The 18,683-nt window shown below is 47.2% G+C and overlaps 1 protein-coding gene across 2 annotated transcripts in view; it reads right to left on the bottom strand.

The window, feature by feature from the left end:
- The window catches only part of OSBPL10 (oxysterol binding protein like 10), a 233,233-nt gene that overhangs the window by 33,806 nt on the left and 180,744 nt on the right, over positions 1-18,683 (bottom strand). Inside the window, exons 8-9 of one of the 2 annotated variants that reach the window (XM_043965396.1) lie at positions 15,898-15,972; positions 290-436 (exon numbers count right to left, since the gene is read on the bottom strand). In XM_043965396.1, the coding sequence (XP_043821331.1) occupies positions 290-436; positions 15,898-15,972 (222 nt within the window). The remainder of the gene's footprint in view (positions 1-289; positions 437-15,897; positions 15,973-18,683) is intronic. The other variant, XM_043965397.1, reaches the window with a different exon arrangement.

Genomic DNA, 18,683 nt, shown 5'->3' with positions numbered 1-18,683 from the left:
AGCTTCTGAGGATGGCCGAGTCTCAACCTCCACATGAGAATCTGACTCTCCAACTGAGAAAAGTCTGGCCTTCCGAGGCAGAGCACCTGCCGGGCACTTCCTCTCCGTGGGACCTCCACCCCCTAGGGCTGAAACCCCTTCTAAGTAAGACAAGGAGCCCTGGGCCTCCCAGGCCTATCTCCCCACCCCGCCGCCCCGCCCAGCACACAGTAGGACAGCCCCAGATTGGCCAACCCCAGGCAGGAAGCCCAGGCCGGGAGCCTGGGGGAGCCTGGGGGAGCCTGCATACTTTGGTGAGGTCCATTCCGAATCTGAGCTGCGAGATCAGGTGGAGGACGACGCTGCGGTGCTCCTCCGACTCCCCCGATGAATCGTCCCCGCTCTCCTCATTATCGGTCTCCTCCTCGTCGCTTCTGATTTCTTGGGAAGCTGAAGCCTGGAACAAAAACAGCCACAAACGCTACCACCCGACGAGGAGCGGGAGGGAGAACATGGTTCTTGTTCCTGCAGGCTGAACCAAGATGGCAGGTGGGAGGGCAAGCCGTGTCCATCCCTGGCTGGGCCTGGAGCCGGGTCACCCTGGGGCACCACGCTCTTTGGTCAGTCCAGTCTAGCCTAAAGAGTATGGGAGTCAAAGGGGCCCAGCCTTGCCATCTTTGTGGCCTTGGACAAGTCACTTCCTCTTTGTGGGGCTCAAATTCCTCTTCTGTAAAAGGAAGGGGTTGGGGGCAGCTAGGTGGTGCAGTGGATAAAAGCACTGGCCTTGGATTCAGGAGGACCTGAGTTCAAATCCAGCCTCAGACACTTGACACTTAACTAGCTGTGTGACCCTGGGCAAGTCACTTAACCCTCAATGCCCTGCAAAAAAAAAAAAAAAAAAAAGGAAGGGGTTGGGCCAAATGCCCACTAAAGCCCCCTCTACCTCTAGACATGTAGTCCTGTGTAGATGTCACATTAAAACAAAAAACCCTAATGAGAGCACAAGAGTCTCACTTTTCCTTTGTTGTCTCCATCAACACCCCCTCCTCTGTTCCCCATAGAAAAAGAAACCTGCATATGGTCAGTTTTCAATGTCTTGAACACTTTATGATACATGTGACCTAAAACTTTAAAAAAGATGAGGTCTTAACACGAGGAGAATTAGGAAGGTCTAGCCCCTAGCCCACCCCCAGCAGGATGGGTGGCCTCCTCGTGAAGAACTTACGGGAGGACACCCAGAGTAGGTCAGATGAGTTTCATTCTGTGCCACTGGAAGAGTCCCAGACCCTCAGGGGACCTAGAGCCCCAGGCATGTGGCAAGCACAGCAACGCTGAGAGGGAGAGAGCGTTGGAGGGTATGGTCCTTTTGAAGGAGGGGCCCTCCTCAAAGCCTTCCTAGGCCACAGAAACTTAGCACCAGATAGAACCCCTCCTACCAATGACTCTCGGAGCATCAGAGCACACTCGTCAACAGCAACATGGTGGAGACGGGGAAAACCCATCCCTTCACAGTGCATCAACCCAGAGAGGTTAAGTGATGAGCTAAAGACTCCAGAACTGGAGGGGAGAAAAACCATGGCCAAATGTCTCTGGGATACAAGTCTCCCACTTCAAGTGTTTGGCTCAAAAGATGGAAAAACTGAGTTTGCAAACCAGCGGGAAGAGCAAACGAGAAGCAGAGGATCCCCAAGATGAAGACATCGCTAGCAAGAACCATCGATCTGGCCTATGGCGAGGACAACACTGCCCTGTGAACCACATTTACAGACACAAGTTCTGCGAGCAGTGGAAAACAGCCCTGGATTTCCATGTCACAGGACCTAGGTTCAAATCCTGACACTGTCTGTCATCTGTTACCTGGGTGAGCTTGGGGAAATCACATTGCTCCTCTAGGCCTCTATTTCCTTGATCTGTAAAATGGGGGGGAATGGCATCTATGTACTCCAAGGCCCTTCTAAATCTATATGGTTTGTATCAACCACGTATGCATCTTGTATATATGTTTATGTTTGTTGTCTCCTCCACTAGGACATAAGCTGGGAGCAAAATTTATTCCACTTTTTCTTTGAATCCCCAGCCCTTACACAATAACTTACAGTCATGTAGAACTGTGGTGTCAAAGTCAAATAGAAATGGGGCCACTAAACCGTACATAAGGTGGCACAGTGGATAAAGCCCTGGCCCTGGATTCAGGAGGACGTGAGTTCAAATCCAGCCTCAGACACTTGACACTTACTAGCTGTGTGACCCTGGGCAAGTCACTTAACCCTCATTGCCCTGCCCCCCCCCCCAAAATGCATGCAAAACAAATTACAAACAACCACAGGCTGCCAACACATCAGATTTTATTGGCGTCATTTCATCAACTAGCAGACAGTTTCCCAACAACGATCCTTCTGACACTAGAGATATGTGTGGATGCCCACACTTAGACCCTAGAGAAGAGGGAAACTCTAACCCAACGCTCTCTCCCCCATCCCCTTTACCTTGGAACACCATCTTTGGCAACAAAGGGGGAGATAACCCGTTCCTTCCCCAATTCAAGCTTTATTCCCCCACACAAAACTCCCAAGCTTAATTCACTTCTTGGTCACATAGTGGTCTGAACACAGTCTCTCTTAACAGCCTTTATTTCCCCCGACTTCAACAAGGATTTATTCTGTGTCTACAATGTGCTGGGCTCCGTGCTGGAAGCCGGGGATGCAGAGATGGGAACCAAACGGTCCCTACCTTTGAGGGAGCTTATCATCTACTGAGAGGGTGGGAGGGGCAGAGAGGGAGCTGGAAGAGATAAACACAGCTAAGTCAAGCATGAGGGGATGGGGAGGGACGGCAGCCAAGTCAAGCGCAGATAAAGCGACAGAGAAAGACTGGAGGAGGTGGTGACCCTTTAGAAGGAGGCCCCCACGGCGAGGTCCAGCTCTGAGACCAGCTTTCTGACCCTCACACCTAGGCTGTCCTCTCTAGACCTGCGGGAAGGAGAAAGGACACCCGACCCGCTCATTTCCCTGTGTGTCTTTGAGCAGGGCGCGTCACCTCATGGGGCCTCAGTTTCCTCCACCGTGAAATGAGGGGACGGGGCTGGACTGCACAGTCTCTAAGGTCCCTTCCAGCTCTGGATCCTAGGATTCCATCTGAAAACAACTGGGGGACGTTTGCTTTAGAAGCTTCATAGAATCATAGGAAGAAGATCAGGAAACTGAGTCCCACAGAAGTAAAATGACTTGTCCAAGATCATGTGGATAATCAATAATGAAGCAAGATCTGAACCCATGTCTCTTCACTCCCTAGCCAAAATGCTTTCTAGTACACCCCACTCCAGTCATCTAGTGATCCTTATACAATCCCAGTCCACACAAGTCTAGAGACAGGAAATAGAGGCCTGGCACAATGCTGAATTTTAAGAGTGGGGAGCTAAGAGAGGAAGAAGGGAGGTGGGAGAGTCCAATCAGTTCAGTCTCTACCATGTCGGTCTTGCTGGAAAGCGCTCTCAGAACCGAATGGCATGGAAAAGACCTTTACTCCCCCCACCCTCCACCCTTTTTCTAACTCCTGGTTTCTTTTTTCCTCTTATCTTCCCAATCCATTTCCTTTGGGTATGCAGCCTTCCTTCTTAGCTAGGAGACCCTGAGACCAACAAGTATCAAAGGAGGCCTCCCTTGACCCTACCATCCCCATAGCTCTCTTCCCTTTTTTAGCCTAATGTGGAAGAAAAGCCATCTACATTCACCACCACCACTTCCTTTTCTCTCAACTCCTCTAAGCTTGGAAAGCATTCCGTCCTTATCTCTGCTTCTGGAAAAAAAAGTGTCTTAGAAAAAGAAGAGGCATGACTACTACCGTTAGCCAAAGAATGACCCACTGGATTGGTGGGTGATTGTCTGTATCATAAGCATTTCCCCAGGCTGAGGGGCAATGACTAATATGTTCATCCTCAGTAAGCATTTTTTAAACACCTAGTGTGTACCAGCCACGCAGATGCGGTTATTATGAAGTAGGTGATATTGTTATTGCATTTTATAGAGAGGAGTCAGACATAGTAACAATAGGCTAGAGGGGATGGATCAGAAAAGAACTTGAAGGGAACTAGGGATTCTAAGGCATGAAAGTAAAGAGGGAGAGGATTTCAGGTAAGGGTACAGCCTATGCAAAGATACAGAGACAGGAAATGGCTTGTCATATGAGGGAACAGAAGAAGGCAGGCCCGAAAAAGCAGGTCGGACCCCTTTGTGACGAGCTTTCGTAGCCAAACAGAGAATTTGGATTTCATCCAAGAGACAAGAAGGAGCCCCTAGAACTTCCTAAGAAGTGTTTTCCAATAGACAGGCACCTCCTACCCAGTGGTAGGCCTCTTCCTTCCCAAAAAAGATGCAAAAGGGAAATTTCTGAAAGAACTCCCTGATAAAGAAGTTACTCAGTTTTGGGCAAAAAGCATTTCCACCCAGGAAGAGGGAAACACATTACCAGATTCCAGCCAACCTTCTCCTCAAGGCGTCAAGGTTTTGCAGACAATATTTATTTCTGATGGTCCTTTTCCAGAGGATACCCTCTTATAATTGGTCCAGATTAGCTAGCAAGCTGGGAGAATCTTCCTTTCCCCTTTCTCTTCAATCTCTGCATGACCAGTGTTTACAGTCCACATGAAATCTGTCACCTCCTACTGTCTTGCTTATTCAAAAATTAAATACAATTTGTCTTTGACTCTATCAGGAGAAAAGCCTTCCAGAGAACAGACAAGTAAACACATTCATTAACTGCAGTACTGACCTCCCAATTCTTCCTACTTTGAATCAATACCATGTGCTTGTATGTTCACATAATGATTCCCCGAGATTCTGGCTCTGACAGAGAAGGCAAGCTGCTGAAAATTCCCTGCAGCCAAATCAGTCTATTTTCACCACCATCCAGAAGGGCCAGCCCTCATAAGAGTCCTGTTTTCAGCCCCATCCCCTAAAACAAAGTTGAACCAGCAGTTTCTCCTATGGCCCCCAAGAGACCAAGCAACAAACTTTAGTCTGAAGCTTTGCAAATTGGCTTATTTTGTTCATAGAACACCATTGGACCCAGCCATGGGTGCGCTCTCCCAGCCTCTGCTTGAAGCCTCCCAGTAGGAAGGAAGCCACCCCCCATCCTGGGACAGCCCAATCACTTTTGGGGGGCCTTCATTTGCAGTGAAGCCTTTTTTTTTCTTTCCCTGTCAAACCTAAATATGCCCTTCTCTCCAGCTTCTGGGACCAAGATGAGGGAGTAGAATCTGTCTCCTATCTGAAGTCTCTTCAGATACTCAAAGAGCACAGGCATGTCTCACCTGTCCCCAACCCCCACAAACGTGTCTTTTCTTCTCCAGCTGAACGGCCCTAGAACCTTCAACTGGCATGAACCAAACCTGCTTTCCAGCTTGTTAAAGCCCTCAGGCTTCTTGCCCATTACAATGGAAGTTCTTTGAGGGCAAGCCCTCTTTTAGCCTTTCTTTACTTTGCACAGTTTCCAGCACATAGTAGGTGCTTAATAAATGCTCACTGCTGGACTAAGATGGGGCACACTGACCCAACCACAACACTCCAGTTCAGTGTCTGACCAGCTCGCAAGCAAGACCATCACCTCCTCGGACGGGATGCTATGCTTCCCTTAACAAAGTCTCAGTCCCATCTGCTTCTTTAGCTGCCGTACCACACCCTTGACCTGTACCGAGTGTGCAATCTGCTAAGAGCCCCGGGTCTCATTACAGTGAATTATTATTCTCTAGACAATCTGCTACCGTCTTGGATTTGCGAAGTCGGTATTTATGAATCCCAGTGTTGAGACTTTACAAGCAAAGAGAACTCTGCACTTGGATTACAACTGTATCTGTCAGAGGAACGTGTTACCATATAAAACCAAACCCTGCAGCTACAGGGAGAAGGGTCTCCAGGGCAGTCCAGTGACCCCGGGCCTACAGAGTGCTCTGAATAACATGCCGTCAGGCAGCCTAGGGGGCCCCAGGTTCTCCAGTCACCTAGGGGGCTGCTCCTGCCTTAACAGCCTGGCAGATGTGGCCCCTTAGAATCATTCATGTCAAGGATGAGTTAACAAGACAGCATGTAAATTCAAGGATACTCTGCACGAGACCTTAACAGTTATAAGCCTTGTTACATTTTCAGAACAAAAGGCTTTTGGGTTCCCATTCACCTCTGCCTCTTTTGTATCTACCAGGACTTAGATGAAGAGGCCCGACTGTAGTTTGAGACCCCAGCTTCTCTCTACTATTACTATTTGATTAGATTGAGTCCAAGTGATGATCTGTCAGGACTGAGATGCATTGTCTACCATGCATTGTCCTCGTGACTCCTCTCTCCAAGCTTTTTGCCATCTGAAGACCTAATAAACGCATTTTGCAAGCTTAAGTCAGCAAACATTTCTAATAATAATTTAGACTTTTTAACGTAGCAAAGCACCGGAGACTCATTTTCTCATTTGACACAATCAGCGATCCCGTAAGAGAAAGACAAAGGATTTTAATCTCGATTTCTCAGATCTGGAAACTGAGGGTCAGTGGGTTAAATGACCATCATCGCACAAGTCGCTTGAGTGTCTCCTGATCCCAAATTCACTTCACACTCCTTATTACTACGGAGCAAGGAACTGTGCTAGGCACAGAAATAGACGCTGCCTGCCCACTCACAGCAACCCTGATCAATCTCTCCACACCCCCTGTGCTTGAGGCAAATAGCTAGGACTTTACTAAGCCGTCACCTGAATGGGCAGAGGGTGTTACATGATTACCAAAATCACAGGATTTTAGCATTCAACAGTATTAGAGTATTGACTTGGAATTAAGGCCTTACTTAAATGCTTGCTTATGTCCTGATTTATCTACAAGGCAATTTCCTGCCAGTCAGTTCATGACTGGGCAGGGGAGGAGGGAGAGGGGCTTCCTTCTCCATAAGCACCATCCGCAACAGACTGAAGCGCATTAGATAGGGCTGATGAGACAGACCATCTGTCCTGGAGACTTTTGCTTGCATTTCTGAGATAGGTTGAGGAGGGCAACCTTGGTTCTCCCTGGAATAGCGCTGCTGAAGCTCATTTCAGATAAGGAAAGTGTATCATCTTAATGGTTTTGAAGGACCCTAAGGGTTTTCCCCCCAAATTTGGGGCAGGACTGTTCAGTCCACAGCACAGCTATCTGTGAAGGGGACAACACATGCACACACAAACATCTTAGTGCAGTTTGAAATCTGAGTAGCTTGAATAATTGCACTAGGACTTTGGGAACCCTGTGTATACAAAATCAGGCAGTGTGGTACAATGGAAGCAGCACTGAATTTGGTGTCAGAAGATTTGGGTTCAAATCCTGCCTCTGCCCCTTGCTAATCAACTGTGTTACTTTGGACAAGTCCCTTCAGCTCTCTGGGCCTCAGGGTCCTCATCTGTAAACTGAGGAAGCCAGATGAGGTGGCTCTTTCTGGCTCTGAATCCCTTCTCCTAAGGTAACTTGGGGAAGGCCTTGCCATTCCGTTAATACTAACCCATGGGCTGGCTCCTTCGATGGTTGGCAGGAAGCCCCCCTCCTAGAGGACAGTCATTTCCCCTCGGGCCCCCTCTCATCCATGCATTCCAGTGACATCCTGCCCCTGAGAAAATGGGTCCGAGCAGTAATCACAGCAGAGGGCCTGTACTTACGCCCACAGGTTTGTCACATCCTTTAAACCCCAATGACCCCCCGCCCCAGTCCTCACCACAATCCTGTGAGAGGGATGCTATGATGTTCCCATTTTACAGACATGGCAGGAAGTGTTGCACTGGACCTGGAGTCAGGAAGAAGACCCGAGTTCAAATCCTGCCTCAGACACTTAACCAGCCTGATCCTGGGCAAGTCACTTAACCTCTGCCTGCCTCTGTTTCCTCCATTTTAGAATAGGAATAATAAGAGTACCTACCTCTCAAGGTTGCTAGGAGGATCAAATGAGATAATGTGTGTAAGGTGCTTGGCAAGTCGCTATATAAATGTTATATACATGTTAACTATAATTATTACAGATGAAGAAGTACTTCTGACATTCAGCTTTCCAGTCATGGTATCCCCTGGATACCATGAGGATTTTTAACAGTGGTCCAAGGCCATGAAAACATTACAGTCGTTGTAGTTGTGACCCTAACAGCAGCCACAGGATATAAAGTTAATCAATAAGTATTTACTAAGGGGCAGCTAGGTGGTGCAGTAGATAAAGCACCAGCCCTGAATTCAGGAGGACCTGAGTTCAAATCTGGCTTCAGACACTTGACACATACTAGCTGTGTGACCCTGACTGCCCCACCAAAAAAAAAAAAAAGTATTTACTAAACCCCTATGGGTCAGGTTCTATGCTCAACCTCTGGGGCTTGGTATGGTGCCTGGCATACAGAAGGTGATTAATAAATACTCAACTTTGACTAGGTGCTGAAATACAAAAATAAAAATGGAACAGCCCCTGCCCTCAAGAAGCTTACATGCAACATTCAACATCCAACATCCAAATAAGGAACTAAGAAGTAGCTACAAAGTAATTCTGAGATGGAGAGAGTTCAGACAGCTGGCAGGAGGTCTTCCTTCCTGGAGGAGGCTCCAGTTCCCAGATGTTTGGCTGCTACTGTTCACAAGGGTACCCATTTTAAGATAACCTCAATTTAGCACAGGGGTTGGGTGGGTAGTAGAGGTCTTGTGTTTTGAATGGTTAAGAAGCAACAAAACACCTCTGGCGACTTTGAAACCTATAAAGACCCAAACTAAAAACAAAAATCTTCATCAAGAGTTAAAAAAAAAAAGGTCCCATGTGCTAACCACAGAACCCATGAGAAAGAGCCACAAAGTGGGGTCCCTGAAGGGCCCCTGAGGGGCCAGGCGCCACAGGCTCTATCCATCCCCAGGCCTCTCACTCACTTGGGAGGAGCCTCAAACCTCTTCTTGTCAGAGAAGAATTTCCTCAGTTTTAAAACAGTGTCCCACCCAGCCTAGCATCAAACTTCCTGCAGAAATATGACAATAAATGAAACAACATTATCGGGGGCTATTGGCTTCATGGGGGGATTATGTGTCCCAGATAAATGGCTGAGTGATGACATTACAGTGGTCTTGGCCACAGTGTATTAATAACACGAGTCAGGCTACATCTTGTGCCTATGAAGATGCTACTACCATCTACTTTACACAAGAAACATGTGTCAATTTCTCTGTATGTCACTTGGCTTCTGCCTATGTACCGTCACCTGCATCGTCAGCTTTAGCTGTGATTAAGGCTGATGACAACCAAGGGCATCATTGTACAAGGCATGTGATCTGAAAGGTCCCTGGGATCCAGGTTCAAATCTCTCCTGTGTGACTCTGGGCAGGTCACTTGACTTTCACGGGCCAGTCTGCTCCTATGTGCAGTGAGTGGGCTGGACACTGAGCTCCCTTAGGTCTATGATCCTAGGCACCTGAGACAGGCCTCGCAGCAGTAGCCTGAGGAATTTGAAAGCCGTGTTGTCGGGCCCAGCTCCATCACCAAACAACCTTCTCGGGGAAGGCCCTCCACCTGTCCACCTCGTCAGTCACCTCATCTAAGATGAAGGGATGGGAAAAGCTTCTTTCCAGGTCCAACCTCTTTATTACAGAGATGATGAAACAGCCCCAAGAGGTACAGACTTCCTTGTCCAGGGCCACAGTCAAAAGGAGTCACAGGTGGGTCTGAAGCCTGGTCTCCAATTCCAGATCCAGTGTACTTGCCATATCAGACTGTCTTTATTAGAAATGTTGGTATTCAGGGGCGGCTAGGTGGTGCAGTGGATAAAGCACCGGCCCTGGATTCAGGAGTTCCTGAGTTCAAATCCGGCCTCAGACACTTAACACTTACTAGCTGTGTGACCCTGGGCAAGTCACTTAACCCCATTGCCCCGTAAAAAAAAAAAAAAAAAGGAATGTTGGTATTCAGAGCTATCATCTTTTCAAGTTAAATTAGACTGACTCGTTTGTTAGGCTGCTGTTTAGTCACTTCAGTCCTGTCCAACTCTTCATGACCCCATTTGGGGTTCTCTTGGTAAGGATACTGGAGTGGTTCACCATTTCCTTCTCCAGCTCATTTTATAGATGAGGAAACTGAGGCAAACAGGGTTACGTGACTTGCCCAGGGTCACACAGTTAATGAGTGTCTGAAGTCCTATCTGAATTCCAGTCTTCCTGACTCCAGGCCTAGCCCTCTATCTGCTGTGCCTCCTCACTGCCCCTATTTATTAGGTTTACAGAAAATTCAAAAGGTTTCTCAGCAGAGAGTCTAGTGAACCCAAAATAATAATTTTTTCCCTTAATTCCAGTTTTCTTTTTTCTTGGCTGAAAGTTTAAATTAATTCTTTGATACATATTCAAACTTAGAGGCAAAGACACAATTCTAATCAGCTTATTCAAGATGCATCTAAGAGTCGGACTCAAATCTGGAACAAGATGGTGGAAATAAAGCTTTTCTTCAGAACCCCCCAACCCCACCCCAGGGATCCAGTGTTTCCATGTCACTCTTGGCTGTCTGGAGTAGCCCCAACTCACTGGGGAACCCTTCCCCGCTCCCCGCTTCAAAGCAGACTCTCCTTCCTCCTGCTAGGTCAAGACTTCCTCTCCTGTGATGAATGCCCTGTTCTCCACCGGCTATCAGGGATGAGAACAACCTGATAAATGAATGAGCCCCTGTGGGGTTAAAGGCTGGGGATGATCTAACGCATCACAGGATCCAGCAGGACTTTCATTTTAAAAAGGGAACCAGCCAAAGGAATTCATTTCAAAAGGTGGGATTTCAGACAGCACGGCTGCTGGGTTGAGGAAACAGATTAAAGAGGGGGGCGGTCTGTGGAGAAAGGCTTTGTGGACATATCCCAATCACAATACACTGGGGGGCTGCACAGGCTTCCAAACGTGTCCATGACGTGTTCTTTCAAAGATACTCCACAGAGGAGACACTCTTTAGACCCAGAACAAAGAACCACGAAGCTAAAGGAAGCTCTCTCAGAGTCCTCCCTAGGGGATCCTGCATCACCCTGGGCAGCAGAAAAAAGAGCCACAGAACAAGGAAGCATCGTCCTGGCAGCAGCCACCATTTCTACAGCTGGGCAACTTCTAGAAATGGTGGCTCTGGCCGACTTGGAGGTGGTCTGGGTCTGGCAAAAGAATACGGGTATCGAGTGACATGATGAAAGGAGATGGGTCCTCCTTTTCATCCTGACATCCTGGAGAAGATCTACAAGGGCACATCAAGGGTTTGGTGTTTAAATAAAGGCTGGGCCTCTGAGTTAACACATGGCAGCGCAAGACCGGCCTGGTCAGAACAGGTATGGGCAGGCCTAAAGATGCCATTGGGTGTCAGAGAGAAAAAACAATGAAACCACCACTTCCCGTGACTTTCCCCATTTCTCAGTTCTACAACCAACAACACATACAGTAGGCCAAGGGTGACCACTGATAGGGGAGATGTCACGGGGGTTATTTTTCACTCGTGGGCTGAGCTAAATGACCCCTGAAGTCCTGTTCAACTCTCAGATTCTGGGGTTCTGTTTGCAGAGTCCGCCCTGCCACAGCTGCCAGAACAAATCACCCTTTTTCTGGACCAAGGAAGAAGAGCCAAGAAGGGAAAGCTTGTCTTCTAGGAAACTCCAGGGTCAGAAGACCTTGCTTGGTCCAAGACACCGTCCAAAGTTGGGATCCGCTGCAGAGAGAGTCTGGACTCAGGATGTGCTGTCATCTTACCCCACCTTGCCACTGGGGGCACCATATCCAAAGAACACAGATACAAGAAAGGAGAAAAGCAAGATGGATGAATGGACGCTTACTGGGAAAAGGCAGGGAGTTGGGGTGTATGCAACAGGGGAGACAGAGTGGCCTAGCAGATAGAGAATTGGCCTCAATGTCAGGAAAACCCAAACAAGCAGCCAATAAGCTACTCATCTGCCTTGGGAAAGGATACTGCCTCACAGGGAGCTCTCTAAGCCCATGAAACCTCTGATCTAAACCAAAACAATAATGCAGAAGAAGGGGATAAGTAGAGAGGTGAGTGCATACAGGTGGAAGACAATGATTAAGGGGATCAGAGAGAAAATAAAATGAAGCCAGGTAAGGCAATCCAGAGGAGGCTACCAAAGAGAGTGAGCTGTCACCAGCAGTCTACAAGATAGGAGGGCCTGAGGAAACAAGTCCTGGCCATGCCTGATGACCTAATAAAGAGCCATCATCAAGCATTCTGCATTGCTGAAGATGGCGGGGCTCTCTCATCAGTCACCCCACTTTCTTAATTTTTTTTTTTTTCAGAATTCTCCTCTCCATAGTTAATCCTCAGAGCCTATCTCAGCATCCTGCCAGCAGTGGTCGTGTCCAACATCCTGGCTTGATACAAAATGGCCTGGCAGGCCTAGAGGAGGTAGCCTGGCTCTGCACCCAAGTCTGTAAAACAGGATTACCCAAGGGAATCCAGGGCCAGGGAGCAAACCCAAAACCGGACTCTGCTTTCCATGACTTAACAAGAGTCATTTTTGCCATGCAATTTGGAGGTGCCATTTCTGATGCCCATAGGGCTTCTTCCACTGGGTGATTTCTCTCAGGGCAGGTCCAGCACTGGCCAAAGGTCCAGCACCTCTGATCGCTGTGTCCCTGCAGTTAACAGTCATGTCATGGTGCCGGACACTACAGCTGGCCCTCCCAGCTGCTTTTCAGCTCACGCAGTTCATGGGCCAACATGCATTCAACCCAATAGTGAGCTGTAGCGAGAACGGCTTCAGAGCTCATGGGGGCAGCAAGTGGGTTGGACCTCTCCTCAGTGTGATGATTCTGTCTCATCTTGGGATATCAGACACAGTGGCAGATAAGACTTGTCAGAGAGGCTGGAGGCTCTCTCTAATGAGTCCAAGTTTCACATCCATAAGGCAAGGATGGACTTGGCCGCCATCTTGCAAGTGCTCGCTCGGCGCATCTTGGCTGTCATCCTCCTCCATCTCCAGGCAGCCAGGGACGGGGTTGGCTTTCTTGCTCTACCCACACATACACACACACTTCCCACACTTGGCTCTCATAGACTGGTATGGCAGGGGCTCCTCCTGAGTAAGAGCTTCGACCTGCAGAAAGGTGAATTTTCAATAAAAACACACCCTGAAAGATAAATCACTTCTAAAGAAATCAATCCATAGCCAAGCATTAATTACATGGTGGGCTCTATGCTAAGCCTAGGGAATCCAAAGTAAAAACCACAACAGGCCTGCCCTCAGAGCTCTCATTCTATTGCTGTAAAGATGATGAGAGCCCATGGGGACAGATCCAAAATATATGCAAAGCAGATACAAGGTGACCAGAGGGCATGCGTTGGGGAGAGGAAAGACGTGCGTGTGTGCGTGCGGGTATCATCAGCCAAGACAAAGGCGAGCAATCAGGGTGGCTGGAGGCCACAGATGATTCTTTAAAAACTGCTTCAGAGGGAAGCATTTTGCAAGAAAAAAATCAATGTTGATCCTTTTCCCTGTGTGCACAAATCTGCTTGGAATCCACTTAATTTTGTAGGACGCCCATTTGCAGTGAAGTTGGAGAAAGGATCTCAGAAGGAACAAAGAAAACAGCAAGGATGAGAAAAAGGAGCAGAAAAAACAACTGAGACTATTGGTCAGATAGTGTGTGTGGCAACAAGCCATCCACGCCCACTGACACCTGGCTTACTGTGATAATCCAGTAAGCCAACAAGCATTTATTAAGCACCTGCTGTGTTCCAGGCACCGTGGTAAGCACTGGGGAGACAAAGAAACACGGGGGACAGTCCCTGCTTTCAAGGAGCTCCCAGTCTCACCAGGGAGATAACGTGCTGACAGCTTCTACAGACAAGATCGATTAAGAATTCACTGGAGTCAGTCTCGGGGGGCATTAGCATTAAGGGGACTCGGAAGAAGTATCCCGCAGAGGGTGGGATTTCAGCCGAGACTTGAAGGATGCCAAGGTAGCTAAAGGATGGAGATGAGGAAGAGGAGAGGTCAGGTCCAGGCATAGGGGACAGCCAGGGGAAAGGCCCAGAGTGTCTTGTGCAAGGAACAGCAAAGAAGGGGACCACGGGGTAGTAGAAGGATGGACAGGGAAGAGGGGGCCGGGTTATTTAGGATGTTAAAAGACAAAACAGCATTGTATCTTTGTTCCCCTGGAGTTGGCTCAGTGGGGGCAGGGGTGGCCATGGGCAAATGAGAGATTAATTTGCCAGGTATCCAATTCTTTTAGCCAATTCCTACCACCAGCAATAAGTTTCACTCTTCATTACCAATTCAACATTACACTAGAGGTAGAACGAGTCGCTCAGCCAAACTTCCTCAAAGGTCTTGGTTTCTGGCTCCACCAACCAAGCACAAAATAACTGCTTCCCCAGCTTCGGGGTCTCTCTGACAGCACAGATTACTCTGGACAAACCATGGAAAGCTTCTCAGCTATTCCAAGAAGCCTTCAAATATCAGGGGCTAGAACAGCCTTGGTGCCCCATACTGGGAACATATTTGTTCCCAACTGACCCAGGTCTGAGAAAGAAGACATGAGCCTGTCTGGAAGCTGCTGATGCCCTCTCCTCTTTCCTCCTACACCTGAAGTTCCCTTCCACTATCCAAGAGGTGGTCACTCTGCAAGCCACCCATTACAGCAAATTCTTATCTCTAGGGTTTCCTTAGAAATGGGGGTGACCTCCAGGGTGGCCAATGGTAGGCCACAGAGGCAGCCAATCAGGGAAAAGGACTGTCCTCAGCATGACTGTGACCCGGCAGGGACTCTGTTCCCCAGGGAAGATAATCGGAAGGTGCCTCTAACCAAAAGACCCCTTTAGACCCCTTAAAGTGTTATTCTGATTCAAGGAACAGCAGAGAATGCCACTACCCAGTCTGATAAATACAAAATGTTCAAAGTCACCCTGAATTTTTTTTCTCTCCTCTTTTTTTTGGAGGGTTTTTTTTTTCTGTTTGTGTGTTTTTTCATTTTTATCTTGTTGTTGGTGTGTTCACACCCCCAGGAGTGATGGTTCAAAAAGCCTCCCTCAATTGCCTTGACTGAACTACACTTCTCTCAGATAATATAGCTGTGAGTGGGGCTAGGCCACTCACCCAGAACATCCCTGAGGGGTTTGCTGGGGCAGCCCAGCATGGGCAGTCCAAATCAGACTAGCGAGAGAAGGCAAAGGTCTGGGCTCACTTTGATACTTGCTCACCACTTGCTCAAAACAAACTTTATTCTCTGTGGAAGTCTGCTGGTCTATGCCACTAATTGGGGCAGGCTAATGAAACTCTCGGGCTATCAGTTATGGTCCTCTGATACGAGGTAAGGCTGCAATTGCTGAGATGCCCAGAAGCCACCTTTCCACCCTGGTTATATGATACAGCCCGCAGCAGGACATTTGAGATTCCAAATGTAACTGCAGGCCACGTCATTTCTATGGCAACCCTGGGGTGCTGGGGACTGGGACCATAGTCCCTGACCCTTCACATTCTAGTGGGAAAAAGCACTGGCAGAGACCTTGGGGGCCCTGACCCCATCAGTTTCCTAGCCCCCTAGATTTGTAAGAAGCCCCTGCAGCCATGAAGCTCTGACCCCACAGTGAAGAGAAGGGAGAACACTGCAAAAGGACCATTGGTTATTGAATGAGAAAGAGGGAGTCTTGGTGGATGGGACCCAGTGATTAAATTTAAAACCGAGTTCTGGACCCAAAGGAGGTGGTCAAATAGCAGCAAACTCATCACCATAAATACCCTTCCATGCTTGGAGCAAGGGGAATAGTAGGGGGAGGGGATTGAGTCATGGGGGCAACTGGTTCAAGATGAACAATTTCCCAGCCAGACAGAAGGCGGGCCCAAGGACCCCAGGAAAAGGAAACGGGCTGGGATGCTCACAACCTGCAGTCTGCAACAAGTGACTTCATCTGGGTGCGTCTGTTTCCTCACCTGGAGAATAAGGGGGTTGGAGAAGCTGGCTTCTGAGGTACCTTCCAGCACCTGTGGACTCAATTGCTGATCGCTCTAAACATGGGGAAAAAAAAAAAAGAGAGATTCTCAAGACAGGGACTAGTAGATGCGAGGATCCCTGTGAGCTTCAGGGCTATCAAGGCATGGAGAAGCAGCCTGGAGAGGCCCCTGTGCAAAGCCTGGGGAGGGAGAAGGAAACTCCAAGGGGTCCCCTAGAGCCTCCAGAAGCATTTCAGATAAGCTGGCCCCTCCCAAGCGTGAACTGCTCTGCTTCCTAACCCCTGCCCCTAACCCCCAGCAAGGCTCAGCTCAAGGGCCCCCTCCAGATGGCCCCAGGGTTAGCACTTACCCTCGACTCCCCCCAATGATGCTGTTTGCTTATCTATGTACTATGTACTATGCTTATCTACCCCCCTCCCCACCCTGGCATGTAAGATTGTGTTCATTTGATTTACATTATTTCAGAAAACCCTTTTCAGATTTTCTTTCTTCTTTCATAGGCATCGATCATAATTGCATTATAGCAATCCATTCCATTAATGTGCCACCATTGATTTTTGTCTGTATTCGCTCAAGCACTTAGCCTGGCATCTAGCAGGTGCTTAATAAGCCTCGTTTGAAGTAAATTGCACAAGAAAGGAACATTTCTTAGGTAGGTGGAGGGGAAGCGTGGAGAACCTGCTCATCTGGACATGAGTGGGAAGCTAATGTTTCTCTGCATGTGCACAGGTGCATGTTTGCATGTGTGAATGTGTGTGTGTGTGTGTGTGTGTGTGTGTGTGCTTGTATGGGGATTAATTTGACTTTCTTGGGATTAAGCCTGAGGCTATAAATCCTGGGAGGATGACAATCTGTTTGGAGTAGCTGCTGATATTTTTAAAGACCAAAGAGGAACTAAGAAAATGAGTTGAGCTGGGTAAGTGGCATCACCTGGATTGGGAATCAATTGCTTTGCAGGCTTTTAGCCATTATGGAATCGGTTTAGGCATGAAGAGGCACATATTGGGGTCAACCAAGTGTCTCTCTCCTCTAACCAGGGTCTGTCCTTGAATCGATTAAGGGACAGATTTGGGGCTTCACATCACTAGATAATGCCGTAGAGTTTAATTAATATGAATCCTATGCAGGTGCCATTTGGAAAAATAGAGATTGATGATACAAACGTAAAATTAAAACTGGAAATTCTAATTGGGGATAATTGTTATTCAACTATAAATGTTTTATTTGAAGCATCAAAAGAACCCTATCAACCTGGCTCTATAACCGCATCTAACCAAATTAATTTGAACCCATAAAACACTGTAACTTCTCTGTCGATCCCACTGGCATCTCTGTTCATCCATCCCTGTTCACTTTTCCTTTTCCACAGTCACAGGCTCCTTTTTTGTTTTTCATTTTCAGAATAAGGAAGCCTTTTCCAGGTTCCCTTTACTTCTTGTGTGGATCGACCTTAAGCGCATCATGATATTACATTACACCAATGTTGTCCGATTTATTTTGCCATTCTCCGATTGTTTTTCATTTGGAGCCTTTGCAGTCTTCTGCAATTGCAAATAAGGCTACTCTAGAGATCTCTGAACAGAGACATCTTTTTTTCTGTCAGATTATACTTTCAGGGCAAATATTTCTAAATGGAATTACTGAGCCAAATGATATGATTATTTTTGTAACCTGTGTTACATCTGCTCAGGATGCTTAGCAAAAAGATTCTCCTCCTTTGCAATTCTCCCAACAGTAAATGAGTCCATCTATTTACCCAAAGCAGCACCATCATTGCATTTAATTGCTTTGTGTTATTTTTTTTTTCTTTTAGTGAGGCAATTGGGGTTAAGTGACTTGCCCAGGGTCACACAGCTAGTAAGTGTCAAGTGTCTGAGGCCGGATTTGAACTCAGGTACTCCTGATTCCAGGGCCGGTGCTCTATCCACTGTGCCATCTAGCTGCCCCGCTTTGTGTTATTTTTATCAATTTCGGGGTGTGTGTGAAGAGGTACCTCAAAGTTATTTTGTTTGCATTTCTTAGACTGTTGGTGAGGCTGAACATTTTTTTCTAGCAATTATTAAGAATTTCTGTTTCTTCTTTTGTGAACTGTTTGCTCACACCTTTTGGCCATTCATTGGAAAACTGGAGCTGCCTCTGATTATTAGAACAATCGCTTATATCTATCTTACTTTTTAATTTTTAAACAAGATTTTTCTCAATTACCTATATCTATTTTACTTTTTAAATTTTATTTATTTATTTATTTATTTTTGGTGAGGCATTTGGGGTTAAGTGACTTGCCCAGGGTCACACAACTAGTAAGTGTCAATCGTCTCAGACCGGATTTGAACTCAGGTACTTTTGACTCCAGGGCTGGTGCTCTATCCACTGCGCCACCTAGCTGCCCCCTATATCTATTTTAGATGTGAAATTTTTACGTCTTTATTTGACATATTTTCCCTATCGTTTGCTTTTTAACAATACTGTTGGTTACAAATGTTTTCTATTTTTATGTAATCAAGTACATCTCTCCCTAGTAATTTCTGTTTAACAGATAAATCTCCCTTCCATGGTGAAGATAAAGACATTATTTTATTTTTATCCATAATTTTAAAATATTTCAGACTGTCATCTAGGATTATTGAATCATAGATTTTGAATTGGAAAAGGCAACAGCTACTGAATGCAATGCCCCCCCCCTTTTAACAGATGAAGAAACTAAGGCTTAGAAAAGTTAAGTGACTTCTCAAGCTTCTCGGGGACAGGGGTGGCTTCATTTTTGC

The sequence above is a fragment of the Dromiciops gliroides genome, chromosome 5 (assembly GCF_019393635.1).
Source record: "Dromiciops gliroides isolate mDroGli1 chromosome 5, mDroGli1.pri, whole genome shotgun sequence".
Lineage (NCBI taxonomy): Eukaryota > Metazoa > Chordata > Mammalia > Microbiotheria > Microbiotheriidae > Dromiciops > Dromiciops gliroides.
This window is presented reverse-complemented; position numbering and strand designations above follow the sequence as displayed.